This window comes from Rhinatrema bivittatum, chromosome 5, assembly GCF_901001135.1.
Source record: "Rhinatrema bivittatum chromosome 5, aRhiBiv1.1, whole genome shotgun sequence".
Classification (NCBI taxonomy): Eukaryota; Metazoa; Chordata; class Amphibia; order Gymnophiona; family Rhinatrematidae; genus Rhinatrema; species Rhinatrema bivittatum.
This window is the reverse complement of record NC_042619.1, coordinates 18,277,154-18,300,047: the sequence shown is the minus strand read 5'-3', so window position 1 is coordinate 18,300,047 and position 22,894 is coordinate 18,277,154. Positions and strand designations below refer to the sequence as shown.

General features: G+C 46.2%; 1 protein-coding gene across 3 annotated transcripts in view; it reads left to right on the top strand.

Annotated features, from left to right (window-relative positions):
- The window catches only part of PGM2L1 (phosphoglucomutase 2 like 1), a 222,680-nt gene that overhangs the window by 122,113 nt on the left and 77,673 nt on the right, over positions 1 to 22,894 (top strand). For all 3 annotated transcript variants that reach the window (XM_029602068.1, XM_029602069.1, XM_029602070.1), the window contains exon 7: positions 8,826 to 9,015. In XM_029602068.1, the coding sequence (XP_029457928.1) occupies positions 8,826 to 9,015 (190 nt within the window). The remainder of the gene's footprint in view (positions 1 to 8,825; positions 9,016 to 22,894) is intronic.

Genomic DNA, 22,894 nt, shown 5'->3' with positions numbered 1-22,894 from the left:
GATTTGGGTCTTGCTTACAATTCTTTTCGGGTTCAGGTGGCGGCCTTGGGGGCTTTTCTTCGCAGTGGAAATAAGGAGTTTCTGTCCTCGCATCCGGACGTCTCCCGTTTCCTTAAAGGAGTGAAACACTTGAAGCCTCCGATTCGCCCACCTTGTCCGTCGTGGAATCTGAATCTGGTGCTCAGAGTCCTCTGTGGTTCGCCGTTCGAACCTCTAAGCTCGGCTACCATCAAGGACGTCACTCTCAAGACCATTTTTCTCGTGGCAATCAGTTCAGCAAGACGTATTTCCGAGCTGCAGGCCCTATCCTGTCGTGAACCATACCTTTGTTTCACGCCTGAAGGGGTTTCGCTGAGGACGGTTCCTTCTTTTCTCCCTAAAGTGGTTTCGGCATTCCACCTCAACCAATCGGTGGAATTACCATCTTTTGCCTCTTCTGAGTCTGGAGACCTGCGTAGACTGGATGTGCGCCGGTCTCTGATACGCTATCTGGAGGTGACTAATGATTTTCGGCTCTCCGATCATCTGTTTATCCTCTGGTCCGGACCCCGGAAGGGTTGCATGGCCTCCAAACAATCTATAGCGCGGTGGTTGAAGGGAGCGATCATAGCGGCGTACCTTGGCGTAGGTAAGTCCCCTCAGCTGGTTGTCAAGGCTCATTCTTTTCGAGCCCAGGCGACATTTTGAGCGGAGAGCTCCTCCGTCTCCACTCAGGAGATTTGTAGGGCGGCCACCTGGAAGTCGATCCATACTTTTGCGAGACATTATCGCCTGGACGTCAGTGCTCCGGGCGGTCAGCTTGGAGACAAGGTAATACGAGCAGGGCTGTCTGCAGCCCACCCGTGATGGGAAAGCTTTGGTACATCCCACCGTCTGGAATGATCCTGGTATGTACAGGGAAAAGAAAATTATTCCTTACCTGCTAATTTTCGTTCCTGTAATACCATGGATCATTCCAGACACCCTCCCTTGGTTTGGGGGTTTGCTTGTGGGACATCCCTGCCTACCTGTCTTAACAATCTTTTACTCTGTATTTCGAATACTGCGCATCTTTTTTGTTCACGCACTGCTGTTCGCAAGTTCACTGTTCAGAATTTAGTTGCTGTTTATTTGGACAGCGGTTATTTCAATTCCTTCTTTGATTTCTTGATCCCTCTGTTTTTAGTCTCTCTCTTTTGGGCTTTGTTAGTCTAGTTACTGAGAGCTGTTACAGGGGAGGCGTGGTTATATGGTTCCTCCCCTGGGAATTTTGTGTTCTGACTCCATCTGCTGGACATGGAACATAACCCACCGTCTGGAATGATCCATGGTATTACAGGAACGAAAATTAGCAGGTAAGGAATAATTTTCTTTTGCGACCATCGTTGCCCGGCGTCTCCACCCCGCCCACCTTACCTCTGTGGCGACTCCCTCTTTGCTTGTTGATGTTTGGCTTCCGCGGCGTCATCTTACCACCCTCCTCCGGCATCCCCGGACCGGCAAGACGCTGCACTCTGCCATGTTTCCCAGAAGCTTAAGGGCGCGGCCCCGATTCAAAGTACCAGCAGTGGAGCAAACCTCAGGGGCGTCCCCCTGAGATGACGTCAGCCGCACCGGATATTTAAGGTCTCTGAATTCGCTAACTAATCTAGTTAGCAAGGAAAGGTTTTCTTACGCTTCTAGTTACTCTGCCTCCTCGGACTTACCAGGGGTACCCGCTCCTCGGGGGCCTAGTTTCTCTTTTGCCTTTCAGATCGCAGTCTGGAACCAGTACTTGCTCCTCAAGGGCCCTTGTTCTCGGACCTGCTTCTGAATACCATTTCTGCCAGGAAGTCATCACTGCCTACAAAACCAGTGAGTTACCATCCTTCTCTCAGAGCTTTCCCTGGAACCAGGTACTCGCTCCTCGAGGGCCTAATCCATTCCAGCTCCTGGGCTGCTTCAAGAGACTATTGTGTGAGTGTTACCATAAAGGTTCTATTCCTGAACTCTGCATACCCTGCCTACGCTCTATACTTAGTTTCTCTACAGTTCCGCCATCCTAGGATCGCTGTTCCAGTATCTGAGGGACTACAGCCCAGCCAGGCGCTTCCAGCTCACTACTGCCACCTCTGGTGGTTCAATATACTGTTTAATAAAAGAACTAGTGTGTGTCTGTCTCCAAACTCTGAGCCTGACTGGTGGTCCCTCTCGGGATCTTCCCCCGGGGGTGTGGTCATCTGCCATCAGCCCAAGGATCCACCCACAACTATCCCAAACATTAACACTAATAATAGTAGAGAAATAGCGGATGCCCTGCAAGGAGCTTTGTTCAAACAAATGGTAATGGACCCAAGTTTTGCAGTTCAAAAACACAGACTTTGATGAAAAGGGGAAGTACCTGGAGGAAGAACTAGTAGGCTGGGAGAACAAGAGAGATGTGGAGCAACAGTGGACCAAACTAAAAGGAACAATTACCATGGCAACTAATCTATATGTTAGAAAAGTAAAGAAAAACAAAAGAATGAAACCTATCTGGTTCTCAAAGGAGGTGGCTGACAAAATAAAGGCTAAAAGAACAGCGTTCAAGAAATATAAAGGATCCCAAAGGGAGGAACACAAAGAAGAATATCTGGTAGAACTGAGGGAGACAAAGAAAGTAATCAAGACGGCAAAATGTCAAGCGGAAGAAAGGATTGCCAAAGAGGTAAAGAGAGGTGACAAAACATTTTTCAGATACATCAGTGAAAGGAGAAAAGTCCAAAGTGGTATAGTGAAATTGAAAGGTGAAAAGGATCAATGTGTGGAGAGAGACGAAGAAATGGCAGAAATATTAAACAAATACTTCAGTTCTGTGTTCACTAAAGAGAGGACCCTGGAGAAGAACCGTCACTAGTTAAGAAATTGGAGGGGAGTGGAGTAGATGAAACTCCATTTACAGTAGAGAATGTATGGGAAGAGCTGGGGAAACTGAAAGTAGACAAAGCCATGGGGCCTAATGAGGTTCATCCCAGGATACTGAGGGAGCTCAGAGATGTGCTGGCGGGTCAGCTGTGTGACCTGTTCAATAGATCCCTAGAAACGGGAGTGGTGCCCAGTGATTGGAGAAGAGCGGTGGTGGTCCCGCTTCACAAGAGTGGGAACAGAGAAGAGGCTGGTAACTACAGACCGGTTAGCTTCACCTCGGTGGTGGGAAAAGTAATGGAGTCGCTGTTGAAAGAAAGAATAGTGAACTATCTACAGTCAAGAGAATTGCTGGACCAGAGGCAGCATGGATTCACCAGGGGAAGATCCTGTCAGACAAATCTGACTGACTTTTTTGACTGGGTAACCAAGGAATTGGATCGAGGAAGAGCGCTCGATGTCATCTACTTGGACTTCAGCAAAGCTTTTGACACAGTCCCACACAGGAGACTGGTGAATAAAATGAGAAGCTTAGGAGTGAGTGCCAAGGTGGTGGCCTGGATTACAAACTGGTTGACGGATAGAAGACAGTGTGTAAGGGTGAATGGAACTTACTCTGAAGAGAGAGCAGTGTTGAGCGGAGTGCCGCAAGGATCGGTGTTGGGACCGGTCCTGTTCAATATCTTTGTGAGCGACATTGCGGCAGGGGTAGAAAGTAAGGTTTGTCTTTTTGCGGATGACACTAAGATCTGCAACAGAGTGGATACGCCGGAAGGAGTGGAGAGAATGAGACGGGATTTAAGGAAACTGGAAGAGTGATCGAAGATATGGCAGCTGAGATTCAATGCCAAGAAGTGCAGAGTCATGCAATTGGGGTGTGGAAATCCGAAAGAACTGTATTCGATGGGGGGAGAAGGGCTGATGTGCATGGAGCAGGAGAGAGACCTTGGGGTGATTGTTTCACCGACTTCAGATCATTAGACACTATGTGACAAGGCGATAGCTAAAGCCAGAAGAATGCTGGGCTGCATAGAGAGAGGAATATCGAGTAAGAAAAGGCATGTGATTATCCCCTTGTACAGGTCCTTGGTGAGGCCTCACCTGGAGTACTATGTTCAGTTCTGGAGACCATATCTCCGAAGAGACAGAGACAGGATGGAAGTGGTCCAGAGAAGGGTGACCAAAAAAGTGGAGGGTCTTCATTAAATGACTTATGAGGGGAGATTGAAGAATCTAAATATGTACACCCTGGAAGAAAGGAGGAGCAGAGGTGATATGATAGACTTTCAGATACTTGAAAGGTTTTAATGATCCAAAGACAATGACAAACCTTTTCCATTGCAAAAAAATCAGCAAAACCAGGGGTCACGATTTAAAACTCCAGGGAGGAAGACTCAGAATCAATGTCAGGAAGTATTTCTTCACAGAGAGGGTGGTGGATGCCTAGAACGCCCTTCCAGAGGAAGTGGTGAAGACCAAAACTGTGAAGGATTTCAAAGAGGCGTGGGATAAACACTGTGGATCCATAAAGGCTAGAGGATGTGAATAAAGTGAAGAGGCATGGGGCGGCTTGCGGGAATGACTGCTTCTACCTGGAGATTATTATCCTTATTCAATAAACATACACACGGTTAATGTGAGTCCAACATCTGCAAATCTGATCACTTCAATCATTGATCCCATTTCTAGACAATTAATGAAAAGGTTGAACAGCACTGGTCCCAAATCACTGTTCACCTTCCTCCACTGGGAAAACTGACCATTAAGTCCTTGCCTCCTGTTTGTTACTAATCTGCATATAGAATGTCTACTTTCGCCAACCAGGGATGTAATTTTAGGAAACTGGTAATATACCCTCTTCACATTTGCATTTTTATGCGTACCTTTATTTATTTATTTAACACTTTTATATACCGGCATTCGTAGGACACATCATGTCGGTTCACAAGTAACTGAGAGAGGAAATTACAATGAATGAGGAAGGGGGGCTAACTGGGAGATAATTGGTTATCTCCCAGTTAGCCCCCAGTTAGTCCCCAGTTAGTTGAATCAGGAAATAAAATGTTATCAACCATCATTGGTATGTTTGGAAGGGAGGATTGTATTGAAAGTTTGGCATGTTTGGAAGGGACTGAGAAGGGAGGATTGTATTGAAAGTTTGTTACATCGTTAGGGATGATTTTGTATTTTATATATTGTTTGTTAGGATATAGCAAAATATAACTTGGTCATCAATAAGCAAACTTAAAATTAAGTTTGTGATTTAATGTTTGTTGTAATTTTTTTTTTAGTATTGCATTTACCACATTGGTAACTGTTACTCTGCAATAATATAACAAAGTATTGCATTAAAAAGATTGTATGTTGCCATGGGTATCTTTTTTTTTTTTTTTAATAGGCTGACCACATTTGCATTCCCTTATGGGGAATGGCGTTCTCTTCCATCCTTCATAAATACCTTGCAGGATAGACTGGCCAAAATCTTCACGTGAACAAGATACCACCCTCTAGTGGAGTCTATCCTAAAAGCCATAAGGTTCAAGGGCTTTTTTTTTTTTTTTTGGAGGAAGGCAGTATAATGTAAAGAGACATTCCATCAGATAAACCAAAGTAACATATCTCCTTCTCAGCATCCAGATCATGAGGGCTAGGGCCTTGATGTTTGTGGTGAAGTAACATTACCCCATTTTGTATTATGAGAGATGGAGAATTCCCAAAAACCTAACTGGCTCCCTAATGAATATCTCCTGAAGGAGTGGGAGCCAAATCTGTTTTGGCCAAAAGAGATCAAATAGTATCAGAGCTCTCCAGACCTTCTGAGTTTTAGTAGTTTTCATGTGGACAAAAATTAGTTTTTTGGCCAACCAAACTCTGAAAGTTTTCAAAGCATACCAAACTGCCTGTAGCTCCAGGAAGTTTACGTGAGCAAATCAAAGTCCTTAGTTGCAGAGCTCTTCTACATGGTCTCCCTACTCCAAGTTGGACGCATCCATATTTGCAACAATTTAAACTGAAGGAATCTGAAGAGCATACCTCTCATCAGATAGGATTGGACCTGCCGCCAGAAAAGGAAGTCCCTGAATAGCTGAGTGATGCAGTTACTAAGACCTTGAATAGTTTGAATCCACTGTGATCAGGGGGAAGGGGGGGGGGGGGCGGGCCATTGGGGTCTTCTCGTGTTGACTTGTGCCAAGGAAGTAACATACCGTTAATGTCAAAAGAGGGCCAACATCCTCAACATGTCCCATATTGATACCTGCTGACTCTTGAATCTTTTTCACTGTGTACATCAATGTGATAACTCTCTAATGCGAGAGGAAGGCTCTTGTCAGAGTTGTATCTAGCAATACGCCTATAAATGCTAATTGATATTTTGGTTCAGGTGGGACTTGGGGTAGTTGATGACTAACTCTAGCAACTCCAATACAAGGAAGGTTCATTCACATCATTGTAACATACCCCAGTAACAGTAATGATGGAAGAAAGTGCAGTTGCTTACTTATAACAAGTGTTCTCCTAGGACAGCAGGATGTTAGTCCTCACGTGCGGCTGACATCATCCGGAGGAGTCCGGCATGGAAAACGTTTGACAAAAGTTTCTAGAAGCTTTGACTGGCACACTGAGCATGCCACTATCTGCACGTCCACGCAAGGTCCCCCCTTCTGAACAATTCATTTGTTTCTACCCAAGGTAGTCTATAGTTTTCATATGAATCAGAGGATTGTACTTTGTTTAATAAAGATGAGTATAGAGAGGAATTAAATCAATTGAAATTCTTAGATGTGAAAAGGTGTTTAAACGTTTATTTGGATAAGTCTAAGGCTTTTTGTATGTCTGAGAGGGTGTTTTTCCTTTTCAGCGGTCTGCGGAAAAGAGAGACAGCCTCAAAGGCTTCTTTTGCTAGATGGGTAAAGAATGCAGTTTCCTTGGCCGCCTTTGTTTTAAGGGAAACAAGTGCTAAAAGATGATCAGGGCTCATTTTATGTCATGGGCAGAAAGAAGTGCTGTAAGTCCATTGGAGATTTGCAAAGCCGCCACTTGGTCACCATTCGAGTCATTTGTGAAACACTATAGGTTTCTTCATCTCGCTAGACAGGATACCATTTTTGTATCTTCAATTGAGATCGAATGTCGGTATATAAAAATAATAAATAAATAAATAAAATATTGACATTCATGGGTACATCATGCTGGTTTACAATATAACTGAAGGAGGAAATTACAAAAAAAGAGGGTTGGGGGAGAGGGAGCAGATAGGAAGAGAGAAGAGAGGGAAAAACAGAGGAGAAAAGGAACAGTACCTGATAGAAAACAGAAGAACATAAGTAGCATTGCAAATTATACACTCAATAAGGGACTGTGTATAACCTTATACACTGTGGATAACCTTATATAAATTATACACTCCAAAAATATTATATACAATAATATACATTATCTTTAATACATACAGGAGACACTATATATGACATTACAGATTATAAGTTCAGAAAGGCAACTATATATAGACTAGCAGGGTTGCTATAGGGAAAAGTAAGATTTAAAAGGGGTATAAAAGGGTTGCTATAGGGAAAAAGGTAGGGTTTAAGGACAGGGGAAGGGGGTATATAAGGAGGTGTAGAGAAATGGGAGACAAAACAGAGTATAATTAAAGTAATAAAGAAGAAGGATATGAGTACATTAATGACAAGGGCTCTTTCTGTGAAGGAGTAGAGGGTGCAGGATCCGGATCAGGGTAGACCATTTTAAAGAGCCATGTTTTAACCCCTGTTTTGAATTTCCGAATGCATGGTTCTAGTCGGAGCTCAAGTGGCATAGTGTTCCAGAGGGAGGGGCCTGCAATGGATAGGGCTCTTTCTCTGGTGGAAGTGTGGTGAGCACATTTAAGGGAAGGGGTGTAGAGGGTTCCTGAGAGTGTGGTTCTAATAGGACGATTGGAGGAGCGAAATCGAAGAGCATCCTCAAGCCAGGAATGATTGTGGTTGTGCAGGGAGTTGTGAATAATGGTGAGGGTTTTGTATCTGATGCAGGAGGAGATGGGAAGCCAATGGAGTTCCTTAAGAATAGGGGTGATGTGGTCAGCTTTGCATGTATTTGTAAGGATTCTTGCCATAGCATTCTGTAACATTTGCAGGGGTCTAATAGTAGAGGAGGGAAGGCCTACTCTAGAAGTTTAAATCTTCTATCTTATTTCAACTACTATTACTTTGGCAATAAAGTTATGTGAATCTTATAGAGAACAAGATGGAAAGGTGGACCCAGCAAAACAAGCATTTGCTTTGCATCCTTCAGCCCTTTCTCTCCTTTTGATAGGAGAGGAGGGAGGCCTGGGACAGGAGTGGGGGAGGTGAGACTGAGCAGAAACAATTACTTCTCTTCTTCAGCCCGCCCCCCACCCCCTCCTTTCTTGCAGGCTGCCTGAAGATTTGGAACTAGATTAGTAAGCAGAAAAGCTGTTTAGCTTTTACATATTTTCTCCTGAGACCTAGCAAGTCATGCAAATTCTGAGTCTCTGGGTCATACCCAGAGAATTCCCAGGTATAGTAAGCACAATCAGCTGCAGGGAAAGGTGAATAGCCAGCACTTCTTTCCTGCACTCTTGCCTCCTGTGGCCATTTGGTTTTAGAGTATCAGCCCAGGACCAATTGGCCACAGGAATTGCTGTCTGATCACTTTCCACAGCTGGTGCTGCCACTGATGAAAGGTGTGAGGTATTGGTGGTGGCATGCTACCCTCCACTCCTCTCCTCCCTCTTCCCTGAAAGCATTCCGTGGACACTTATTGGAGGGGCAGTACATATTTTAATTGTCATGAATGTAATCTTTGTGTTTCAAGTTTTCTTGAACAGCTCTTTTGCTCAACCAAACCAAGATTCCATAGTATTTAACTATTTTCAATGTTTTTAAACCAGTTTTGTAAAGGCATCCTGTTGAGTTAATTTGAGTGGATTTGTTCCTTTTCAGAGAGCTGAACATGAAGACTCCCTTGAAGTTTATTCACACTTCATTTCATGGAGTTGGCCATGACTATGTGCAGTCAGCTTTCGAAGTCTTTGGTTTTAATCCACCTATTCCAGTTCCTGAACAAATGCATCCAGATCCAAACTTTTCTACTGTAAAATGCCCAAATCCAGAGGAAGGCGAATGTGTACTGGTAATTAAAATTCAAACTTTCCATGTAGAAGGTTATCTAAGATTATTAGTGCTGTTAATTGTGCTATACTTCAAAAGAAGACTGTGTCCTTTCTCCTGGCAGTATTTCAAAATTATGCTCACAAGTACTAGCACACATCCTGTTTTTTTGTAACTGCTTTGTCGTCCATTTTTTACGTTCATCTAACTAGCAGTACTAGCTAGAAAATTCAAAAGTGAAAACGGCAAAAGAAGGTGCCATCTGGTCCCGGGTCACACAAAAAATTGTTGATAATCCTTATCCTCCCTATCTATATTACACCAGCATTGGGGTTACTGGCGGATGGCACCTCTCATTGGTTCTCGTAAAATGTAGAGCACTGGTTGGGCAGCTCGATTCACTATTGCGACTTATTGGAAAGTCACCCCCAGCCTAGCTTACTGACGCTCACAAGTACGGGTTTTTGCTGACCTGGAACTTCTACGGTACAGTCTTAAAGGTGAACATACTAAATATGCCACTATCTGGGGGCTGTATCTTGATTATTTGAAAGATATTTAAGCTAATTTGTGGGGTCACTTCTTTTTATCTCCACTCTTATTGTCCCTTAATTGTTTTATGCCTATGTACCCTTTTTTGCCATGTGCCTCACTGCAATATAAGTAATTGCTTATATGTAATTTTCTCCCAAGACAAGCAGGATGGTAATCCTCACATGTGAGTGACATCATCAGGATGGAGCCCAATCACAGAACACTTTTGTCAGAGTTTCTAGAACTTTGACTGGCACACTGAGCATGCCACCAACCCTGCATCCAGCAGGGGTCCCCCTTCAGTCTATTTTTTTCCATGCAGCAGTAGCCTCGCGGATTTCTGGAGCTCTGTGAGCATTTCTCACAACGTTTTACTCACGGAAACTTATTTCAAAATTTTTCCCCATCCCGGGGTCCTCCATCGACCGCTGACCTCCGTTGATGCTGGTAAGTTTACCTCATCCTTTGTGGTCGGTCACAGGTGGTGCTTTCTTCGGTGCCAGACAGCCACTGACAGCTTGCTGCCTTTTTTTTTTTTCCAAAAAATGGCGACTGGGTTCCCCGAGTGCCCGAGGACCCATGTCCATTACAGACCCTCACGACGTATGTGTCTTGTGCTTGGGGCCCGCTCATGACGTCCAATGGTGCACTAGCTGTGTCCATATGACTCCAAAAGGCTGCAGGGCCCGCTTGGAAAAGATGGAACACCTTTTTAAGAGATTGTCTGTCTACTCCAGCCAAGGCTACACAGAGTCGAAAACCTTCCTGTTCAACGACTCCTTCGCTATCGAAGTCTCAGTGCCATCAAGACACTGGTGACTGGCCTTCCCCATCTTCTTCATGTTCGAAGGCATAGATATCTTCCTCCTCGGTGCCAGAGAAGGACCGGACTGAGCATTAGGAGAAACACTGACACCGTCATCGACGTGACCCTTCTTCTGATGCTGCCACTGACAAGCCATCGGCATCGACAGAGCTACCGGCCAAGACGTCCCGGGGAGAAGGGGCCCCCCACCCCTCTCTGGACCTGGGACACTGAGGCTTTCCCCACTGGTGCTGGGAGCCGATACTCCACTAATACATGTGGACCCTCCGGCAACGTCTTCTGAGCCTCCAACCCCTGTTGGCTGTGCTGCCAACGCCAGCCTTCCCGGAGGAATTGGACCGGATGGTCCAAGAGGCAGTACTCCAGGCACTTCGGGGATTCCAGTCTCCACCGGCTCCCATGCCGACATCCGACCCTATGCCTACCATGCTAACTCTGCTTCTCGAGTGCCTGGATACCTTAATCAGTGCATTGCCATTGGTGCCTGTTCCTTCCATGCCATCGGCACCTCCCAAGACCACCAACACTGATATCTATTCCGTTTGTCCTTGGATGAGGAACAAAATTTACTGATGCCGGTTCCAGGACCATCTGGTCTGTTGCCACCCCGACGTCCATCAAAAGTACCGATTCCATCGATGCTATCATCCTTGGTACCCGCATCGGTGTCTCCATTCTTTACATCGGTGCCACCTCCAGATCCGGCTGGATTTGGACCTTTACCTCCAGCTGAAGGCCCGCATGGTGCTGGAGATGCACCATATGATCCCTGGGGTGATAATTCTTCTGACACTCAGGACTCGGATGAACTCCTGTCAGAGCCTTCACCCCCAGAAGAACGCCGCCGCTCCCCTCCTGAAGACCTCATATTTGCCAACTTCATTAAAGAGATGTCTGAAACCATCCCTTTTAAGATACAGATGGAGGAGGATGCCCGGCATAAGATGCTTGAGGTATTACAATTTCCCTGTACGTACCCGGATCAGTCCAGACCATGGGTTGAGCCTCCTTTCCAGCAGGTGGAGACAGACCAAAACTGAAAGGATATCCTATATGAGGACAGAGCCTACCCTGCAGCCCTTCAGTATTTGTCTGTCTCCAGCAGATGGAACAGCTTGCCCTTTGTTCCCCTCAGGGTTTCTTCTTCTTCATTCTTTTCCTGGGGCAAGTTCAAGCAAATACTCTTTTCGTCTGATTTCTGGTTAAAAAAAAAAATAGATTTAGAGAGAGAGATTTAGAGAGATATTTTTACTGACTGTGTCAGGGAGACAGTTCTGTCTCCCTCGCTCTTGGGGTTCCTAGGGGGGCTTGGCCCCTTGATTTGTTCAGCCTAGGTTCCCTTCTCAGTAACCTTTTTGTGGGTGATACTGGTGGTGCCAGTCATACTCCCCTGGTCTGCTGCCTTGCCCCGAGATGACCATTCCTTGGGTGTTCTGTCAGGTATGTGAATTCCCCTGTTTGTCTGTAAAAAAAAAAAAAAAAAAAAAAAGACAGGAAGCAGTTAAATTTTGTTTGCTGGTGCAAGTTAAAAAAAAAAATAAATAAATAAAATAAAGGCAGCAAGATTTTATTAGTAGGAGAGAGGGGTTCGATTTCCTGCTCCTCTCCTCTGGGACTCCCCGGTCAGCTGTTTTTGTCTGTGTATAGCGGCTGCTTGTTTCTCTTCATGCTGCATTCTAACCTGTGCCTGGCTTGTGGAGAGCCGGCCTCCCGGCTCTCCCGTGATGGGGTGTGCTCCCGATGCCTCCCGGGGGGGAGGCTCCTCCACGGCGGCACAAACTACTCGAGCTCGGGGTCGGGCTCCCCGATGCATGGCCAGGCCGTTCCCATCCCGAGAAATCGTGGGAATGGCGGCCATTTTGGGGATTTTGGAAGATGCAGATTCTGCTTCTCCCTGGGCAGGGGATCAAAATTTACCATTTTTACCCCCCAATTTGAGCCCGGTGCGCTCTCGGGGGTGGTGGTGACATGGCCCCCCCCCCCTCGCCTCCCCCTGCGGAAAAATTGGCCCTGGTCCATTTTTCATCGGATTTTGTGCTTCTAGTGCACAAATCACATTCGGCTAGCCTACAGATGGAGGTGGACCCCCCCTACCAGTTCTCCCCCCTCCGAAAATTCCTCGGATGCCCGTGCCGGCTCCCACCGTGGTTCCGAACCCACAGGGCTTTGTTCGGGTATGGGTGGTCCTAGGAATCCCCCCAACCGCCCCCCGTGGACCCTCTTGAAGGAGATGATGAGGCCTCTGCTCAGGCCCCACCACTCGAGTGTGACGATCCCCGTGTCCTACGTTTATTCCAGCGTGAGGAGCTGGAACCTCTCATTCCTTTTGTGCTCCAGGAATTGGGAATTGATGCCCCGCCGCATGATTCTTTGGCAGTGGGGATGACTTCAAACGCGGACCCGGTCCTGGCGGGACTTAAGGCACTACCGCATACTTTCCCGTTCCATCCTATGCACAAGACTGCTGCTCCTCCGGGAATGGGAAGCCCCTGAGATGGGTCTCCGGGTTGGAAAGGCTGAGGACAAGCTCTACCCGTTTCCAGAGGACTGCCTGGACATGTTGAAAATTCCGAAGGTGGACTCCGCGGTCACGAAGCATACCACCATCCCAGTGGTGGGTGCTACAGCGTTGCGGGATGTTCAGGACTGCAAGCTTGAATTTTATTTGAAGCAGATTTTTGAGGTCCTGGCTCTCTGAGCCGGGCAACAATCTGCAGCAGTCTCATGCAGCGGGCAAGTCTTAGGTGGATGCAATAATTACTCAGCACCCAGGACCTCCCGTCTGCAGAGCAGGCTGAACGTTTGGAGGGCGCCATCGCTTATGGGGCGGATGCCCTTTACGACTTGCTTCGCGTCCGCCACCAACCACATCCCATGCAACGAGACCTTATCAAAAACCACAGTCTCGTCAAATGCGTAAACAAAAACCACAAGCAGCTCCTCAACCAGGGCCTGCTTCAGGTGTTTGACTTCCACCTAGAGAGCAGTAGCCAGATTCCATTTCCACACATACCAGTGGGAGGTCGATTGTGCCACTTCCACAACATATGGCACTCAATCACCTCAGACCAATGGGTATTGGCAATAATTGCTCAGTGTTACCATCTGAATTTTCTCTCCATACCACTGGTCTCGCCACCTCTGCCGACGTGGAGAACATCCGATCACTCCATTCTTCTGGATCAAGAGGTCTCCCTCCTTCTCTAGTCCAAAGCAATAGAACCCGTACCATACTCTCAGTATGGCCTAGGTTTCTATTCCCGGTACTTTCTAATCCCCAAAAAATCGGGAGGCGTCCGTCCTATTCTGGACCTATGGGCCCTCAACAAGTACCTCCAGCAAGAAAAATTCAAGATGGTCACCTTGGACTCACTTCTGCCTCTTCTACAAAGAGGAGACTGGCTCTGCTCTCTGGATCTCCAGGACCCATACACTCATACTGCGATAACTCCAGCCCATCGCAAATACCTGAGGAATCTAGTAGGCCTCAAGCACTATCAATATCGAGTGCTTCCATTCAGCCTCACGTCTGCGCCACGAGTCTTTACAAAATGCTTTGTAGTCGTCACAGCCTTCCTCAGAACCCAAGGTGTCCACGTCTATCCCTACCTGAACGATTGGTTAATCAGGGCTCCCACTCAGCCAGTTGCTCTGTCGTACCTCAATCTAACCTTACATACTCTAATTTCATTAGGATTTCTCGTCAATTATGACAAATCCTACTTAGTCCCATCTCAAACCTTGTTGTTCATTAGGGCAGACTTGGACAACTTACAGGCAAAGGCTTTCCTGCCTCGACAACGAGCACAGACTCTTGCGTCTCTTGCTCACCAGCTGCAGTCTCAGCACTCCACGACTGCACGCCAATTTCTCGTCGTCCTGGGACACATGGCATCCTCAGTCCATGTTACACCAATGGCACGCTTGGCCATGAGACTCGTGCACTGGACTCTGAGGTCTCAATGGACTCAATCCATTCAGCCCCTGTCGACCATTGTCCACATCACCAACTCACTCCTTTTGTCTCTCGCCTGGTAGAAAAATCAGATCAATCTCCTCCACGGTTTGCCCTTCCAGGCTCCAGACCCTCAAATCACTCTCACCACCAACGCTTCCAACCTTGGTTGGGGAGCCCACGTGGCCGATCTGCAGACACAAGGATCTTGGTCTCCAGAGGAAGTCAAACACAAAATAAATTTCCTAGAACTTCGAGCAATCAGATATGCTCTCAGGGCTTTTCAGGATCGCCTCTCAAATCAAGTCATCCTGAATCAGATGGACAATCAGGTGGCCATGTGGTACATCAACAAGCAGGGAGGCACAGGCTCCTTCCTTCTGTGTTAGGAAGCTGCACAGATATGGGCGGAAGCTCTCTCCCCCTCAATGTACCTCAGGGCCACCTAGTTGCCGGGAGTGGACGGTGTGCTGGCAGACAAGCTGAGTCGTGTCTTTCAACCGCATGAGTGGTCTCTCAACCCCTCTGTAACGAACTCCATCTTCCAACAATGGGGATATCCTCGGATAAACCTCTTTGTGTCCCCACAAAACCACAAAGTGGAGAACTACTGCTCTCTCATTCGCAGCAAACGCTCTCCGCCCAGAGACGCATTCTCCCTCTCACGGGCATCCGGGCTGCTCTATGCATTCCCTCCACTTCCTCTTCTCTCGAAGACTCTCGTGAAGTTACGTCAGGACAAGGGAACCATGATCCTGATAGCACCTCACTGGCCACGCCAAGTGTGGTTTCCAATACTTCAGGATCTCTCCATCCACAGGCACATTCCCTTGGGAAAGGACCCGCTTCTGATCACTCAAAACGACGGGAGCCTACGCCATCCCAATCTTCAAGCCGTGCCCCTGACGGCATGGATGTTGAAAGGTTAATCCTTCAGCCACTTAACCTTTCTGAACTGGTTTCCTGTGTCTTGATTGCTTCACGGAAGCCTTCCACGAGAAAAGCTTACTCTTACAAATGGAAAAGATTCACGTCATGGTGCTCTTCTCTTGACCCCTTTTCCTGTCCAATCCCGAAGTTTCTGGACTATCTCTGGCATCTATCAGAGTCAGGTCTTAAGACTTCTTCCATCAGAATGCATGTCAGTGCGGTAGCCGCCTTCCATAAAGGTGTTGGGGATGTCCCTATATCAGTACAGCCCCTTGTAACACGTTTTTTGAAGGACTTGCCCCACATCAAGCCTCCTCTACATCCTCTGGCCCCTTCTTGGGACCTTAATCTGGTTCTGGGTCGGCTCATGAAACCACCATTCGAGCCTCTTCACTCTTGTAAACTTTGATATCTTAAATGGAAAGTGATTTTCCTTTTGGCTATCACTTCAGCTCGCAGAGTTAGTGAATTGCAGCCCTAGTTATCTATCCGCCTTATATTAAACTTCTGCAGGACCAGGCGGTAATCTGCACTCACCCTAAATTCTTACCTAAGGTAGTTTTGGATTTTCATCTCAATCAATCTATCATACTAACTATCTTTTTTCCCAGGCCCCATGCCAACCCAGGAGAAAGGTTCTGCATACCCTTGACTGTAAACGGGCTCTAGCATTCTACCTAGACCGTACAGCTGCCCACAGGGAAAGCATTCAATTGTTCATCTCTTTCCACCCTAACACATTGGGGAAGCCTGTGGGTAAGCAGACTCTCTCCTCCTGGTTGGCAGACTGCATATCCTTCTGCTATCAGCAAGCGGGCATTCCATTTCAAAACCGTGTTAAAGCACACTCTGTGTATGCCATGGCGACTTCAGTAGCACACCTGCAATCGGTGCTGCTTCCTGACATTTGCAGGGCTGCCACCTGGAGGTCTCTCCATACCTTTGCAGCCCACTATTGCTTGGACAAAGCCGGAAGACAAGATTCCATCTTTGGCCAGTCTGTCCTTCGTAACCTCTTTACAATGTGACATACCAACACCCTTCCGCCTGCCCGGTGGGGTTCAGGATGCCCTCTACCAAATTCCACCCCAGTTGTTGTGCCTATTGCACGCCTTTGGCTACATTTGATGCATGTTCGGACATCCTCAGCTCGGTATTCACCCATATGTGAGGACTACCATCCTGCTTGTCCTGTGAGTACAGTTTCATAGTGATGTACTGCCACAGTTACTCACATATTTTATTTACTCATTCAGCTACTCTATTACATTAATAGGCTGAAATGTAAATATTGCTCTGTTCTATCTCTCCCCGCTTCCAGCTCCAAGTTAATTTCCCTGTTTTATTGTAACTTTCTCACATCCTCTATCTGATCTACTATATCTAAAGTTCAAGGTTCTTATTGAGAACATTGTTTACGTTTATTGAGAACATTGTTTACGTTACGTTATGCTTTACACACTCTGTTAATTGTAAACCGGATTGATGTGATCCATGTCATGAAACTCGGTATAACAAAAACAATAAATAAATAAATAAATAAATGTTGCTTACCTGTAACATGTGTTCTCACAGAACAGCAGGATGTTAGTCCTCACAAAACCCGCCTGCCACCCCGCGGTGTTAGGTTCGTAACGTTTTATTATTTTATTTTTCGGCACTGCCTGTAGCTTTTAAATAAGACTGAAGGGGGACCCCTGCTGGCTGCAGAGTTAGTGCCATGCTGGGCATGCCTAGTAGGGGCCAGTCAAAATTCTGGAAACTTTGACAGAAGTTTTCCATGATTGGGTTCCATCCTGATGTCACCCATATGTGAGGACTAACATCCTGCTGTCCTGTGAGAATACCTGTTACAGGTAAGCAACATTTGCTTCTTGTTTCTTATATAAGAATAGCTGTGATTGTCTGTATGGTTTAGTTCTGTCTAGAAGTGTGCTCTTTTACAATCCGGCATATGTAAAGTTTGCCGCACTGAGATGGTGTGAAATTTTGGAAAAAAAAACAGGTAATATGAGAGTGTTTCAGATGGAATTGTGAAACCACTTTAGGAAAAATTTTGGATGAATTCCAAATAATACTTTGTTCTTAAAAATTTGCAAATACAGTGAATAGTTAACCAGTACCTGCAACTCTCTCTTCTTGCTGAAGAAACTGCAGTCAAACACCTTCATTTAAGAAATTTTGTTTGCGCTGCAGCCTAGCTATTAGTTTCCTGTACGTACCCAGATCAGTCCAGACTCCTGGTTTTGCCTGCCAGCAGATGTAGACAGTTTTACTAACACTGCTACATAATCACATATGCCACCTGCAGTTCCTCAGTATTCTTCTGTCTCCAGCAGATGGTAGATGATGCAAAACCTGCAGTTCTGCAGTCTAGGAAGAATTTTTTTATTTCAGAGCCTTCCTCCCAGGGGGTTTTTGGGGTTCAGTGGATTCTTCTCTGTCTGGGCGAGCTGGGGGTTAGTGACCCTTAAGTACGCTTGCTCCTTTACTTCCACGGGGTGTTAAATCTGGTGGTCCAGATCCCTTCACTTCACGAAGCTGCTAAGGCGACTGCAGGTTCAGGGAAGTTTTTTTACACAGCTTATTCCAGCCCAATCAAACTTTATAAAGTTGTATAAAAAATATATGTATAGGTAAATTAGACTACTTCCTAGCTTGTGATTTTAGCAGCTGCAATGTTTGTTTTTGGTAGTAGCTGAGTCTGCTTGGTTGTTTGCTGCTCTGCAGATAAGCTTCCCGCCACAATTGCAGCGGTGTACGGGTCGATTTGCTGCACATGTAGCTCAGCGTGATTGCGGCTTAATTGTCAGGGGCTGTGCTCGGGCTGTTTGGACAATGAGGGTTCATCACATGGCCGTGAGAGTGCTAAAAGGCAGAGAATGGCTCCTGCTCAGATTCCACTTTTGCATCAGGATTTACGTTGGGTTGAGGATCCTTTCCCGGTCGGCATGGGAACGTTGACAATGTTGAATTATTTTTTGGCCATTCCTGGGGAGAGGGGGATTTTCCTCCATAGCTTTCCTTGTGTGTTCAGGCTCCGGAAGGGATCAAGGGAGCTCGGATGGGGAAGAGATTCCCATTATGCCGATTCCTGGGGCCTCTCCATCTTTGAATGGGGCCTCAAGGCCTCTTTTCCACAGACTTAGGCCTCATGCAAAAGCAAAAACAATTTGGATAAGCATCAAGCGACTGCATCCAGTTTGGGATCTCAGAACCAGCCTGATTGGTCCTTGAGAGAGCAAACTCCCCCTGTCCAGCATTTGTTGGGTCCTCCTTCAGCTTTATGACGTGTGGGTGATGAGTCTGAGGACTCAGATATTGCCCCAGAGAGGACAGGAGTACCTCCTGGGCATGAGCTGCCGGTTGATCTGGATGTGGAAGTCATTGATCAGGTAGATGATTCGGAGGAGATTCTGGTTTCTGAAGGTGATGACCCTAAGGTAGTCCCATGTTTTTCAGAAGGAAGAGCTAGGTCCTTTGATTCCTCAGGAGCTTGGGGTCAAAGTTCCTCAGGAGGATTCAAATTTGGAAGGGACTGATCTGCTCCGGGATGGGTTGAGGGATCCAGCGAGAGCCTTCCCATACCACAAGTCTGTGAAAAAGCTGGTAGAGTGGGAGTGGGGTACTCCAAATGCAGGCTTGAGGGTGGGGAGGGCTATGGCAAAGCTCTGTCCTTTACCTGAAAAGACATTGGAGCATTTTTCCCTTCCTAAGGTCAATGCTGTGGTTTCGGCAGTTATTAAAAAGACAACCATACCTGTTGCGGGGTCTGCAGCATTGAAGGACGTTCAGGATCGGAAATTGGAGGTACACCTTGAGGATTTTTGAGGTGTTGGCCCTGAGCTTACAGGCTGCTATTTGTACTAGTTTTAGTTAGCGGGCTTATTTGCACTGGGTTCAGCAGCCGCAGGACAATCAGCCGAAGTTCGGCGAGGAGGCGAGCAAAGCTGAGCATGTAGAGTCGGCGGTTGCTATTGGGGCAGATGCTCTTTATGACTTAATGAAGACTTTGTCTCAAATTATGATGTCTGTGGTGTCAGCCAGGAGGTTATGATTGCGCAATTGGTTGGCGAATGTGTCATCCAAGTCCCAGTTGGGGTTTCTGTCTTTCAGAGGCCGACTCTTGTTTGGTGAGGACCTGGAATACTTGATAAAGAATTTGGGCAAGAATAAGGTAACAGGTTGCCAGAGGATAAGCCTAAAGGCAAGACATTTTTTTCAGGCTCATAAGAACATGCCATACTGGGTCAGACCAAGGGTCCATCAAGCCCAGCATCCTGTTTCCAACAGTGGCCAATCCAGGCCATAAGAACCTGGCAAGTACCCAAAAACTAAGTGTATCCCATACTACTGTTGCTAGTAATAGCAGTGGCTTTTTTCTAAGTCAACTTTTTTTTTTTTTTTTTTTTGAGAAGGAAAAAAACCAGAATAAATTCAAATACCACTTATCAGAAACAAAATAATCTAAGAAATTTACAACATATTCTCTAACGTCCACAGAATGAGTAGGTAGAAAACACAACCTCCAGAAATTTTCTTTAACAAAAGCAAATCCACAGTAGCTTACAGAGAACTAAATTTACTTTGAGGAACTTTGTGCACCCAAATGGTTTCCTACAAGCGTCACAGGAGTGTAAGTATTCCCAGATGTCTCGCGAGATACTCAAAGAAGGAACGCTTTCCTTCTTCTTTGAGTATCTCGTGAGACATCTGGGAATACTTACTCTACAACCTAAAAATACATTTCTATGTCTAAGACATAACTTAAGCAACCACTCCTTATCTGGCTCTAAGGCCAGGGTCACAATTAAGGTTGCGGGTATTGCTTGTTCTGTATCTGACTTTTCCAGTATTGCCGAGATGTTTAATGGCTGTCCCCCGTCCGGGGTTTCAGGTATTATACCCTCTCTGTTCCATTGGACTTCTTACTCTTGGTAGATAAAAGATCTTTGAAACTGGTGGTAAACGGATTCCTCAATTTGCAAAATTTCCAGGAGATATTTTTTAAACATCTCTCTGGGAGAATTCAAGGGAACTTGCGGAAAGTTTATAAACCTTAAGTTCCTGCTTTTTATCTGATTTTTCATATTATCTATTTTCATAGCCATGTTCCTTCTTTTATCATTGTTGTTTGAACCTTTTGAAGTCCACTTATTCATTCTCTATTTTGTAATATATGTTTTATTGGGCAAAACAGGGAACAATATAACAGCCATCCAAAAAGAAACAGAGGTACAAAAGCATCCCGCATCGCCCAAGCTTTTTCTATCCTCGCATGAAACAGTAGAAAATCTAGCAAGCTAAACATTTTCTAGAATCCCCCTCCCACCCCCCCACCCCCCCGGTAGAGAGCCGCTAACCTCCAAGTAAGAAAGGAAAGACTGTACAGTAGCGAAGCAAAACAAAACAGGCCAGCAATGCCACCCAAGGCAAACTATGCAGTCAACCCATTATAGCTTGTCCCCAGAAGACTCACAAAGCAGTGGATGAGGTAGGCGGAACACCCGTTGTCAGTGGGGCAGAAAGTCGAACAGTCAAAGATAATGTCTCATAATAGGAAGCCCAAATACCCCGAAAAACTTGCTTCTTCTTCGGGGAGAAGTGTTTGTACATAGAGCCATATTCCAGTTGATATAATTCAGTGAGTTTAGAAGACCAAAGGCGCAATGTAGGCGAATCCTTATCTAGCCACTTCACAAGAATACATTTCTTTGCTATAAGGCAAGCTTTCATTATAAACAGCAAATTGTCCACGTTCAAACTTTCATCCCCAACATCATTGTTCAATAAGCATAGTGAGCAAGTCCACTGTATCTCGTGTTGGAAAATATTTGAGAGGGCTCCACGAACATCCTCCCAGAAGACCCTAATATTTGGACAATCCCACAAACAGTGTATCAAAGTAGCAACAGGCGCAGAACATTTCAAGCAGCTGGCCGATGGTATGTGGCCCATTTGATAAGCTCGTGCAGGAGATACAATAATCCTGTGGAAAATACGTTGTTGTAGTTCCCGGAGAGTCACATTGGTAGTGCTGGAAAAAATGGAAAGGTAGGAGTTCTTAAGCATGTGTATTTGGAGCTCCTCATGGCAATTCATTCTCTATTAGATATACTTTGCTGTTCCAGATTTATATTGGTATGCGTCAAAACTTCAACTTTTTCTTCCAACTTTTATCTTAGTATTTGTGGGTTGTAGCTGTCGCAATATGGAAACTTTCATTTCAGCTATTGTCTCCCAGATTGTCTCTAGGGAAAAGACTGCTGGTCTTACCACAGTCAGTGAAATAGCTTCAGGGGGAGCTCCCGCGGCACTTCCCATCTCACCCAATGCTGTGCTTCCTTCAATGCCGATCTGCCCTGTTGAATTTGGTCTCTCTGCTGCTGTTGCACCTCCCACGGTCCCTGCAAGGAGCCCACTCTGTGACTCCTTGGTCCAGTAGCATTCCTGCCGATTTGGAGGTGTTTCTCCCTGCAGCAGGGTTTCTTGGCGGGGTTCCTTCTGCGGGACTGAGAGAAGATAGTGAGCCAAGGAGAGAGGGGAGCTCCTCTTCCCCTCCTCCACTCTCCAGCGGCTGAAGTCCTGCTCAAAGGTCTCCGCGCACAACGTGCGCATCCATAGGTCCAGTAAGAGGCGTCGTCGTGGGGACCACAGAGTATGGTTCCCCCCTCAGTTTCCGCTTTCTTCCCATCAAAGAAATTTTTACAAGAGAAAGTTGAATTCAAAACGCCCTCAGAGCAAACGCCAAGCTGTGCTACCCTGCAGCCATCTTGGATCCGCCCTCTCTTAAGTCAACTTAATTAATAGCAGGTAATGGACTTCTCCTCCAAGAACTTATCCAATCCTTTTTTAAACACAGCTACACTAACTGCACTAACTATATCCTCTGGCAACAAATTCCAGAGTTAATCAGCCCCACTTCTGGTATAGTAGGAGGTCTTGTCCGGCAAATGGAATGTCAGGTCCTCAGAAGCAAATCTTTCCCCGGGGCCAGTCCTGGGGTCAGTCCTTTTTGAGGGGGCCGAAGACCCTTCTGGGGTGCCACAAGTGGTGTAGCGCAGCTGGAGCTAAGTCCACACAATGAGGCAAGGCTGGTCCACTCTGTTTTTCCTGTCATAGGAGGTCGCTTGGCATGGTTTTACTGGGAGTGGACCAGAATTACTCAGGATTAGTGGGTGAGTGTAATGAGAGATGGCTACGCATTAGAATTTGCTTGACCCTTCCGAGATTTGTTTCTAGTTTCCCCTTACGGGTCCTGAGGCAAGCAACTTGTGGTTCAAGAAACCTGGACCGGCTGCGGAGGCTAGAGATGGTAATTCTGGTTCCCCACAAGGAGCGAGGCACTGGAAGGTATTCATTTACTTTATCATCCTGAAGAAGGAAGGCACTTTTTGTCCAATTCTGGACTTAAAAACAGTAAATGTATAGCTTAAGGTACTGTGTTTCTGAATGGAGACCCCGAGGTCTATTTTAGCGGCAGTTCGCAAAGGTGAGTTTCTAGTTTCTCTAGATCTGAGAAAAGCATATCTGCACATATCCATCCAGATCATCAGCAGTTTCTACATTCATGGTTCTGGGTCAACATTTTCAGTTTGTCCCTTCCCTTTGGGTGCCACACACATTCACCAAGATTATGGTGGTGGTGGCAGCAGT